This window comes from Lagopus muta, chromosome 18 (assembly GCF_023343835.1).
Source record: "Lagopus muta isolate bLagMut1 chromosome 18, bLagMut1 primary, whole genome shotgun sequence".
NCBI classification, from domain to species: domain Eukaryota; kingdom Metazoa; phylum Chordata; class Aves; order Galliformes; family Phasianidae; genus Lagopus; species Lagopus muta.
In genome coordinates this window covers 4,832,752-4,844,900 of record NC_064450.1, presented here as the reverse complement: position 1 = coordinate 4,844,900, position 12,149 = coordinate 4,832,752, and the positions used below count along the sequence as shown (strand labels likewise).

Sequence of the window (12,149 nt, the reverse complement as noted above, 5' to 3'; positions counted from 1 at the left end):
ATTGGCAACGAGTGTGTGTAATTTCCATAGATTGAAGGTAAAGTTAAAAAGGAAAAACAAAAAACAATCAGGCAAACAAAAAAGTCCAAATGCTGACTCACTCAAACAAACACCACTCCCATACCCTTATTTTATTTTCAAATTCCAACGACCAGGAACAAACTGCAAATTAGAGCAGTCTGAGAGGTGCATCTGCCCATGTATTTGCTTACTTACCAGCATGTGAAGTTGGGGTAAGAGGAGTAGAAGGAGCTACATCTTGTGTTCCCCTCAGCCTGCCAGAAGCAGTGGAGGGCAATCCACGCACAGCTGGGTTCCGTGTGTGCCTCAGCCTCTCCTCTCGCTCTCTCCTTTCACGTTCAGCATCTTCAGCCCCTCTGCTTGCACCCTATGGGTCAGGACTAGTGAACAACTTAAGGGATTACTGAGCTTACAGCTATGCATTTGGATAAACATTGACAATAAAGAACTGAAGTTTGAAGAACTTGATTGGGTATCAACACCTCGGTAAGATTTCTTGAGAACAATCAGATTCAATTCATAGAATTGCTGGGAGAGCCTTTAAATGGCTAATGCACACACATGCTGCTATGGCAGTTGGACACTTCCTAAACTGTTGCATATGACCTGTGCTAAAGATCAAGACAGGAGAAAATAAGAATTGAGCTACCAACACAGCAACTGCCTGAAAGGAAGGACCTTAAGAAGCCTCCTACCCTGACAATCCTGAAACTACAACTTTGGCATTAAATCCCAATCTAAAGCCTCCTGTATGTCCTGCTTCTCCCTACTTCCCCCTCCCCTTGTTTTTAAGACAATAAACCTGCTGGGACAAAACACACTTCAGGTATCGGTTAAGAACCCAAAATTGACAGTGTGTGATAAAAAAGCAGCATTACAAGAAATGGTTTTAGAAAGCCATGCCAACTACTCACAAATTTCAGCATGTTCCAGTCAAACACATAGTCATAGGAGAAGCCTTGTCGGTGGAAGAGGTTTCTGAATAACTGCCTTAGGTAAGAGTAGTCAGGTTTGTCATCAAAACGGAGAGAACGGCAGAAGTTCAGGTATGTGGCAAATTCAGCTGCAATAAAACAAAGCCTGTTTTTCTCTTTCAGCTCCACATTTGCTTTTTATGATTCAGAATCATTAAAAACAACAACGCAATCTCCCAAACATAAGAATACTGAAGTAGTACTGGACATGTACTGAAAGGAACACTATTTCCCCTCTGCCAAGTATGGTCTGAAAAGAAAATTATCTGTCTATCACAGATTAGGCACAGACTCCATTTATCAACAGTAGGGAGGACTGCGTGAGGAGGAAGAAGTTTAAAACTACATTTCAGCAAAGAAACCATTTACTTGCCTTTCTTTGCTCTGAATGCATTAAACTTAATGTACTGCAGGGCACAGAATTAGCATCTCTTTGCTAAAATACCAGCTGTGCAGCAAAAGCAGAACGTTGTTGTGAATTCAGAGCTCCAGAGATACGTCAGTGTCAATCTACCAGCTCTTGACCTCAAGGCTTTCCAGCTAAAATGATGTATTAATAATTCACATTAAGTAAGGAATTCTAGCAAACAGCACAAGAAAAGTTGGCTATCTTCTGACTGTTAACCCCAGAGGAAAGAAATAGTTAATGAGTAAAAGAACACGAACAGGACTTTTGAAACACTCCAAAGAAAATAAGCTTTCATACAATCCTAATCATAGCTACAGTCCCATCATCATTCTTAGCTGACAAAGGACAGGGCAAGGAAAGAGCAGAGAGAGACCAGGTAAACAATATTCTCTGAGGGTAACTAATATTTTAACAAGGTTTAAAACATAGTTACTATTCTCCATGGATCAGAAATTCTTATTACTATGGTGTAAATACCAAATTAAGAAACAGAGCTTTGAGGGATGATGCCAGGATTTGGAGGGATTCTTACAGCCCTCACAGATACTGGCCATGGTCAGACTGGATGAACTTGGAATGACAATTCCAGAACACAACTGCAATAGGAGCAACTGACTGTACAGTCTGGTTTATCCAAGAGAGAACATCCACAAGAAGAGATGGGCAGCTTCTCAAAAAGTTATTTGGCTGTCAGAGTCATCCAGTCAGTATCTATGCATGCACACACACCACAGCACAGATCACACACACCATGCTATCTTTCAAACTCGAGAGCAGCACAGTGATTGCTTACTAACAGTTAAGACAGAGGCTAAGTAGAAGCAGTCTATGAACACAAAGATTCTTGTCTTGAAAGCACAGTGTCGTTACCATGAGTATGCTCAACTGTAGGAAAAAAGTCAAGACAACTGTAAATATGCTTCAAACATTCTGACAGAGGAGCTGGACAGCATAAGTAAAAAAGAGATACCACTAAAAAATGAATATGTGGGCCTAGTGCCACAGAAGAGCAACTTACAAGGATATCCTTTACACAAAACCTCAATGGGTGTAGACATTTTCTTTTCACTGATACGTTCGTATTTCTGTCTCTTTGTTGCTGCTTTCAGTCCCTGCCAGGGGAGGGAGCCCAGGTTAAAATACATCAGTACATAGCCCAAGGACTCCAAGTCATCTCTGCGAGATTGCTCTACAACAGCATAAAAAAGTGGACTCATTAGGTTTCATTATCTAGTGGAAATAAAACAGAAGACTGAGCAATAACGTGTCAAAAACCCTTAAAAAACAACAGTAGATGAAACATCACGTTAAACTCACCCAGCACTAGGAAAATAAACTATCACCCTTGCAATTACTGAAGAAACTTGTTAATTCCTTAGAATTACAAACTGAACCCCACCCCAAGAGGCACAAACCCCAGCAAACTGTGTCACGAGTGCCAGAAACAGGGACTGTCCTCTATGCCCCCCAAAAGCAACATCAACTTGCACTGAAAAAGGTCTGATTCATTGCTCTTCCCAGCTCACCAATTCCAAGATGAGTGTTGATGGATGCATAACGGGCAGTTCCTGTTAGGTTTTTGTTCTCACGGTATGGGATGTGTTGGTGAGTTCTGGCATCCCGATACTTCTTTGCTAATCCAAAGTCTATGATGTAGACAAGATTGCCTTTCTTCCCCAGCCCCATTAGGAAGTTGTCCGGCTTCACGTCTCGGTGAATGAAATTCTTAGAGTGAATATATTCAATTCGACTGATCTACACACAGAGGACAAAAAAATAGTTGAGATATCAGTTGTACCCTTGTCTCTCAGAAAAACACTAGCAACATTATCACTATTATCACATCATCTTAGTGGTAAACCAGATAAAGATGATTTTATTGCAAAAGGGCATCAAAGAGAATAATTTAGCAGACAATAAATATGCCTTCCCTCCAGCTCTTCCTCTGTGTCTATTTTACATTTGTTTCTAAAAACTTCCTTCACATTTGAGCCATAACAGCAGGCTTGCAAACTGCTCACATCCAGTTTTAAAACTAAATTTAAACTCTGTACCTACATTTGATACAACATTTTATATTTAACAAAACTCATTTTGAGTCCCCCCCTCTAATGATACATCCTATTCACCTCTAAATAAATATAAACAAAACATTAAATAAAACACAGCTGCCCGTGGCCACTCAAGACATTTTAACCTGAACATACTTTGCAGTCACAAACAACAATGCAGTTCCCTACCATTTGGTCAGCAAGTAACAACACTGTCTTGAGACTAAACTTCCTTGAACAAAAGTTGAAGAGGTCTTCAAGACTCGGTCCCAGCAGCTCCATCACCATGACGTTGTAATCCCCCTCAGCACCACACCACTTAATGGTGGGGATACCCACTGGAAAAAAAAGGAAAGTTTATTAAGCATAATAATTTCATTTATGAAGTTGGTAAACACAGATCTTCAGAGCTCTATAGATGAACTTGAAGAGTCATTACTGTCAATGTGACCCTTAACGTTTTGGAGGCATTTTGAAATTAAGTGTTTGATCCTTTCACAGCTGGACCAAAACAAAACTGGAGCTCAAGAGATCTGGAAACAGCTGCCTCCTTGCCCACTTCCCTTCCAGCCTTTGTGTTTTGCTTGCAGCTTGCAAGCAGCCAGTGGTTTTGCTGGACTTCAGCCTCAAGAGCTTTGCATGTATAAACATTCATGGGTCTTGAAAACAGCAATAAGGAGAAAATCAGAACCCTGAAAATAAAGACACTGACAAACTACTGAGTTTCACTGCTAGAAAAGGCTTCAGAAATCAAATTATTAGTTTCAAAGCCTACAAAATCAGTGCAAAATACCTCTCTTTTAGGTTACAATTTGGAATGCATTTTCACCCTCGCTTCATATTCTTGCCTTCCCTCCAGTTCAGTGACATTTGTTGGTTGGTGAATCCCTACCAAGATAGCATTGTTCATGACAAACATTACATACTGCTATACATCTAGATGGAAAATTTAAGTCAGCTTCACTTTATGGAGAAACTTGGGAAAATTATTCCAGAAAGAACTGAAAAAATGCTCAGATGTCTTGAATTAAACCTGCAGATAGCCTCAGCCAGGATTTCAAATATCTTTTCTTTGATTAATTATAAGCACTTTAGAAGTGAAGAGGTATAGAAACACTTCCAGAACCACAGAATGGCTTGGGTTGAAAGGGACCTTAAAGACAACCCAGCTTATAGTCACCTAGACTGTAATTAACTCATTTAGAATTTTCACTCTTACTTACTGCAGATTATTTTTTCCTAAATTCCTTTTACAGAAAAATCCTTGTCTGGACCATTACTAAACTTCTGCCACCTCCCCCTGCACTGTTCATTCTGAGAAGAAGCCAACATGGCCTTTGCAAACCCATACAGGAAATATTTTACCCCCCATTACACGCAGGCTGTAATGAGATTTTACATTGCAGAACTGTCAAACATGACTGATTTCTCCTGTGGGCGAGGATAAATGCCACACAGATACTTCTACCCTGTTCTCTACTACTAATGCCATTATACCTTAGAACACCTACTGCAAGGAAGTATCTCAGATGAAGGAATGCTAGCACATGAAACAAAAAATTATCCTGAATTTACTACGTTTAGAATTGTGCTCCTACATCAGAGCAAACAGGTTAAACCCTACCTCACATAGGAACTGAGGCAGTGCTCTTCACTTATTCTTCCACCTTTCCCACTACTGAAAGAGCTCTGAGCCATTAAATATTACAGGTGGCAGATATATCAAATATAACATAAAAAAACAACTGCTGAAGAATGAGAGTTTGCTTGCCTCCACCCTGCATCATTTTGTAGATTTTACTCTCAATGTGGAGTTGAGGGTGTTTGGTTTTCACACATTCCAGCTTAATTGCAACCTCCTCTCCGGCAGCAATATCAGTCCCTAAAACAAGAAAAATGTAAAATATTGGTCAAAGTATTTTTAGGGTGAGTTTCATTCTTCAAGACTGAAACAAAACAAACAAGTTAATTTTCAATGGCAAAGATTCAGAGATTAAGTCATTGCAGATTAGCAGCTTAAGAGAAAAGCATTAGAAATTGTAGCTCAGGAAACCAAGACCTGCTATCCTACACAAAGCAACAAACAGGGCTGTGCCTTGAGAGGAGTCCCTCCACTTCCAGCTTGCAGTGCTCAGCATGATTTTTAAGTGTGGTGAGTATCCCCACCAACCCACGGAGTTTTGTTCCAGTTAACAAGGAACCTAAACTGATTTACTTCATCACTTCTGAAGATGAAACATCTACAGGGAAAAACCTCCCAATCTTAAACTGGTAATGAGTCCAGAAAAGCCAGCACAGCACAGCAGCACTACTTAAGAACTGTAAGAAATAGGGTTTAGTATTTTTGTGTGACACTTCTCAGCTATACAGCCAACTCCCTCCCTGCAGAACATGGCTCTCTGCTCCATTACCTCATAGTTTAGGATCACATGAGGTACCATCATCTGTTATTTGTTCTTATCTCTGTTTCCAAAAGCTTCCTTGGAGGTCTGCTTTTTGTTAGCAAAGGAATACGTGATCACACTGTGCACTCTTCATGGCATCCAGGATTTCACAGACTTCTGCAGTATTTCACTCTTTTATAACTCATCAGTGCTCAAAAGCCCCCCTCATTCTTCATGCAAATCATTTTTACTGTTCTATTTATTCCTTGTTTCACTCATTTTCATCATTTCCAGCTCAATAGCGCCCACTCTGAGGGTCACACACCATGACTAAGAGACAAACACACAATTACCATTTTTCCTGCTTATCTACATTTTCCCCACATGCTTTTCTCTGTTACCGAGTACCAGGCCACATTCACAGAGCTATCACTGCAAAAAAATCACCTTCTTGGGATTAAAGAGCAACTTCAGAGCTCTATCATCTCATGGCACACAGGCAGTTTAACACCTTGTACCACAGATTTCAGTGACGTGCACTGAATTTCCTGTTGTTTCACTGCACGTCATTTGAAACTGACAGTCTTGCAGTTTGCAATTAGTGTTATGAATACAAACATATTCATGCTGTTATTCAGCTGTGTTACCTCAGAATTCCATCTGTCCTCAGATTCATTCACACCAAGTAACACTGGCTGTAACACTGTCACAGAACTCAAACCCTGTTAACCAAACCTTTTGCTCTACCCTCCACTTCTACCTTTAAAGCAATGTTTAACTCGTATACAGATTCAGCTTTCTGCACCTTCATTTCTTGTTCACCACCAGCAAGGTTAATTAGGGTAACACAGACAGATCCATTACCTAAGGATCAAGGCAAGTTGATTTCATAGTGAAACTACTTCACGTGCTCTCGAGCACTCGCAGGGTACAAACACCTCTAACACTCTCAATGAGTAACCAAGGCTCCCAATGAAACCTCTCCCTCATTTTCTTCATATTTCCCACAAGTCTTTCAGGAAACAAAGAATATGAAGGAGTCTGAATCTACAGGGAATCCCCACGGGTTTCTGCCTGCTGAAGTCCAAACATCACAACCCTTGGAAGGAATGCTCCTCGGGATGCCTCAAACAAGGCACCCAACAGAACCCAGACTCACAGCCTTGGCGTTAAAACCAACCATATGAGCTGCTCCTGACAGCTCTTCTCTGCCATTCAATCACACTGATGCCAGAGGGTTCTCCAAGGCACACAGACAGCTGCAGACATCTGAGTCTGACCAGGGCAAGGCCTGCAGAAAGGAAAATCAAGGCTCGCTGCATTCCCTACCAAATCCTGCTCACGGCTGCTCACCAAACCATGATCTCAATACAGGAGATCATTTCTTGGGATATCTGCTCTTCCCAAGAGGCCTGCATCACCTATGATGGATAAAGTCCTTAGCCAAGACTTCACTTCTATAAACACCCTCTCTGTGAATATTTTTCTATTAAAAATAACATAATTTAAATGTGAGTCTCACAGGGAATGAAAATACAAATAATTCTCCCCAGGAATGCAACTCAAAATGTTCGGTTCCTTCCTCACACAAACCATGGCACAAATTTCTAAGATAATTCTGCAGTGACAAAAGGATTCGTTTCCTTTAAGAAAAATGTTAGAATAATCAGCAGTAATGACTGATAATTAAAAAGCAGCACAATGAGAAGAGGCACAGTATGGAGGTAAAAATAACGAGTCATGAAAATATTTCACTTTAAATGGGAAAATTCCAAGTTGAAATTGCAAAATGCTCTGCCAAAAGGAAAAGCTTAGAGGTTATTTCATTAGTTTACAACGCAAAGACCACCTCTAAGAAAAGAGATGCTGTGAAAAAGTCATGAAAGCACAGTGACTGTAATGCCTTCATGACTCCTATCTGTTTGACCTTGTGCGTGGAGCCAAACACAGATGCTTACCCCGATTCTTTTCCTGAACACTGCTCATCTTTTCTACTCTATAAGATAGCTGGCAATCCATGCTATTCTTTCCTCTGCACAGGAACTTCAGAAGACAGAGGTACACTGAGTTCTTCACTTTTATTTTCTTAAGATTGTCTATGGTGCTTCATTCACCACAGCATCTCAGAGCTCTGTGCTACGGACCCTGCTCTGCTAAGTGAGCCCAGAAGAGCTGTAATATTTCCCTCCCAAGCACAAACCAGATGGAAGCTCACAAATGCACTGAGAGCTATCAGAAATAATTGTACTTTAATTAATTGATCCTAAGCTCTGAAAGAATGCAAGAAGTAAATTGTGCATGGCTATGTGCGCTGCCTGAACGACCAAGCAGAGCCCTTTTGTTGTTAAACACATTTCATTATCACCAAAAGCACAGATTTTGAAAGCCTCTGTTTTGCCACAAACGGCTGGCAAAGCAAACCATCCTCTTCAGAAGACCACAATATTTAAGTTCTCGACACAGCATTTTCCCTTGGAAACAGATAACTGTGCCATTAGCTGGATCTTCAAGGCAAATCCTTCTCTGCTAGCGGATGGCTCAGGAGTCACACTTGTAATAAGATGCAATTATCAATCCACACTGATTACTTAAGAACAACAAAATTTGAGGCATGTACAGTGCTCACAGTGAGAACTAATTGTAGACCTGCACTGAGAATGTAGGGATAAGAAGGACAACACCTGAGCATTAGGAATTCTTACACAAAAAGTTGCAGGAATAAAGAGAGAATTACTGACACCTGAAAGCCTTTCCTACTGCGGGCTGCATGCATTAAGATAAAAGTGACAGATGAAATCATTTCCCAGCCAGCTTCCATACATGGCAGAGTAACAACCCAGTCCTTTAGCTTCTACCCAGCAGTTAATCTGGATTACAAAGTATCATTTATCCTACTTGCACTTCAAAACTGTACTCTTCACCATTTAATTTTCAGCAGTCAAATCTTTGGTAGGAACACCTCAAATCACAGCAACACGTTTCAGACTTTAACTGCTGCCTTAAAGCAGGAATGGTCGCTAATGAAGATTTGGCATAAGTGTCACCACCTCCTCTCTCATAGCACTCTTCATTCTTTTACACAAGCATTATGGAGAGCACGAATCACATCCTCTGCCTCTACACAACCACATGGCTGGAAACATGGAATCTTCATCAGGAAGATGGTCTGTATTATGGACAAGCAGTGTTTCATTACCCATAATCAAGAAGCTTCAGCTAATAAATTATTTCAGAAGACAAACTGTGCACTGCAACACAAAAAGGTATCGTTGCCTAGAAGTAAAATACATTGATGTTCTGTGTACCCCACTAAACATACCATACATGAGCTAGGGATGTTTTCACTCTCTAGACATGTGAATTTAACCTACTTTAACGCCTGCAAGTTCCTCCCCTCCAGTTATTTGTTCTACTTTCCCGGGTTACCTCAAGTTTCAAACATAAAATGCTCATTCCTATACAGCAGCATAAATATCTGCATCTGTAGAAAATATTTACGTACATTTAATCTATTTCTTAGAGTTTGGGAGTTTGTAGAACACTGCGACTATCTTCAACACACCTATTTTCAGAACTTGGTGTGCCCATTGCCTGCTGGCAATTATGACAGAGAGCTCCATAAACCAGCAGGTAAAGGCAGTCCTATCCCACAGACTTCACAATCACACAGAAATTGCAGCAGCACAATTAGCTACACACCTTAAGACACAAGGGCAGCGTTCGAGCAAGAGGACAGCTTAACAGTACTGATTTTTTTATTTTTTTTTTTAAAGGATTTGATGCATTTTTAACTTGTCATCACTTAGTTGGGTGATATTTCTTTTTAGGCCTTGTAGGAGAAAGCAGCATCCCTGTGACAGCGATTTCTCCCAGTGCACTGCAGTGATATTTAATGCTGATGCTCGTGTTTCTTTCCCCAAACCTTTTCCCCTTTTACAGACGAGACAAATAACAGACGCCCAAGGTCACCAAACAACAACGTTAAGAGACAGCCAAATAATCCAGGAGTCCTGACGTCCACGCTGTCTAAATTAGGACATGATGCGAAGAAAACATCGCGCTGTGCTGGCAGCGAGGCACGACGCACCAGTGGCCCTTTCCCGGCGGACAGCGCTACGTGAGCTCCGTCAGGGTGAGACGAGGCCCCGCGGGTCGCTCCCTAAGGGCCGGGAACGAGCACGAGAGCGGCGCCCAGCCCGGCCCCAGCGCTCTCCACGGACCCCCCCCAGGTACGTCCCCAGCGAGCCCCGCTCCTTACCCAGGTAAATGTCGCCGAAGGAGCCGCTCCCGATCTTCCGGCCCAGCCGGTACCTGTTCCCAACCCTCAGTTCCATGGCGCCGGTTCGTTTCGGCCGCGACCCGGTTCTGTCGCCCTGCCCACCCTGCAGGCCCGCACTCTTCTGTCTCACAGCCCCGCCGTTCCCGGTGCCATCGCGGCCTCAGTCCCACCGCTCGGTGCTGGCGAGGCGGGCAACACCGCCCTCGTAACTCCTGAGAAGGATGGACGCGGATTCCCCACAACGCCGACCCCTCAGCAACTCCGGCCCCGAGCGGCCATACTGCGTGACCTCACTTCCTTAGCAACGGGGGCGGGGCGCGCTGCCTGTGGCGTTGCTAGGGAGCCGCCATATTGCGTGACCTCACTTCATTAGCAACGGGGGCGTTGCCGGGGAGCGCGGGTGACGTCCTGCTTCCGCGGACCAGTTTGGCTGCTCATCTGCCCTTCCCGCCGCGCTCCGTAGACCGCGCAGCCGGCCCGCCAATCGCTACCGCGCATGCGCTTCCTCCCCTAGCCTGTCTGCTCCGCCAGTGTCTATGGTCTCCGGTCCTCCGGGCAGTACCACGCATGCGCTTCCTCCCCTAGCCTGTCTGCTCCGCCAGTGTCTATGGTCTCCGGTCCTCCGGGCAGTACCACGCATGCGCATACAACGCGGTAATGGAGTCTCTTTGCTTTTACCGCGCTGCGCTGCCGATCTTCCCAGATTTATGGTTATCAGCCCTCCAATTTCCCAATGAACGTGGTCTTCGGTCCTCCAGGCAATAACTTTCACAAAAACATACAAACAAACTTTCACATGCAAAATAATTTTTTTTTGGTTCACAAATAAAGGCCAAAGAAAAAAAAAAGTTAAAGTTCACCTCTGTGGTAATGAGTATAATTTAGACCAAGACGTTATGAACGTCTAAGAAGCAGTATTTTCCAATGCTGTGGGAAGAATTAAAAACACCCTGCAGTCATTCCAACAGCCCTCGTTACAAGTTACCGTTGCTCACTGCAACGTCTGTTTTGCAATGCAACTCCTGAGAAACGAATCAGAGAAATTAACAGCGAAGAATTGTTACGTTAAGCAGGTATTCTTTCTTAGTGACACTGGAAGCACTATGGATAATTACGCCATAAGCGCTTCTAAGGCTTCCACAGATAGCACACATCCATAATTCCTTCAGGAAGCAATTAACACACACGCACCCATCTCAAGTAATGGTCATCTATTTCATGGTTTCTGCTGCCATCTAGTAGCCTTTCAGTATCACGACAGTTCACTCGGCAGCTTCCCACTTCCTCCACCGACCTTCCTCGCCTGCCCTCCAGGTGAACTCTCTTCATTGAGTCACGCTCAGGAGACGAACGCCTATTAGAAGTAATTTATAGGTACCGAACCCGTAACATTTGCCTACTGATGCACATCTGTCAGTCCCGGGATAGAGATAAGTTCAGTATCCTGTCCTTCACTGATATGCTGGAGAATCAGAAGGGAAGGAGGATAAGGGGAGTATCTCGATGCCAGCCTGTCGCATCCCAAGCTACACCCAAAATAGGGCAATTCAGCCTCGTGGGGAGGCCCTGGCCTCTTTGATGCTCAGTAAGCCCTCTCATGCCTTTTCATTCCTGTGTTTCTTTTGCTGAAGATCCCTGGTTAAAGCAGAATAGCCTCCCAGCATGCTTTCCAGCTTTTAATCCATAACTAAATTCATTACTATTCACAATATCTAAAAGCAGTCGCAGTTTTGCGAGCAAGAGTGGATCATATCGTGCAATTCAACAGCCATATTTATAAGGATATGCTACTAAAATATGTGGTACATTTACTCCTTCGGATAATGCTGAATACACTCTCCATTGAATCTGAGCACCTGGAGGACGTGGATGGCACGTTCCAACTCCTACAGCCAAACTGCAGCAACAAGAAAACAGCCACGTTCTAAAACGCAGAGGGGGAAAAATAAAACAGCAGACCAACCCAAGAGCCAAAGCACAGCACTGAAGCAAGGCCTGAGCACAGATGCATGCCACTCCAAGACCAGGAGC

The 12,149-nt window shown here is 43.1% G+C and overlaps 1 protein-coding gene across 6 annotated transcripts in view; it reads right to left on the bottom strand.

The window, feature by feature from the left end:
- CSNK1D (casein kinase 1 delta) overlaps positions 1-12,149 on the bottom strand; it is a 20,532-nt gene extending 8,383 nt beyond the window's left edge. For 4 of the 6 annotated variants that reach the window (XR_007380531.1, XR_007380530.1, XR_007380532.1 and 1 more), the window contains exons 1-7: positions 10,098-12,051; positions 5,227-5,337; positions 3,645-3,793; positions 2,931-3,159; positions 2,423-2,593; positions 936-1,084; positions 217-388 (exon numbers count right to left, since the gene is read on the bottom strand). Coding sequence is in view for 3 of the 6 variants with exons in the window: in XM_048965494.1 (XP_048821451.1) it covers positions 217-388; positions 936-1,084; positions 2,423-2,593; positions 2,931-3,159; positions 3,645-3,793; positions 5,227-5,337; positions 10,098-10,173 (1,057 nt within the window). In the remaining 3 variants the exon portion in view is untranslated. Of the gene's footprint in view, positions 1-216; positions 389-935; positions 1,085-2,422; positions 2,594-2,930; positions 3,160-3,644; positions 3,794-5,226; positions 5,338-10,097; positions 12,052-12,081 lie in introns of those variants that run through there. The other 2 variants (XM_048965496.1, XM_048965495.1) reach the window with 2 other exon arrangements.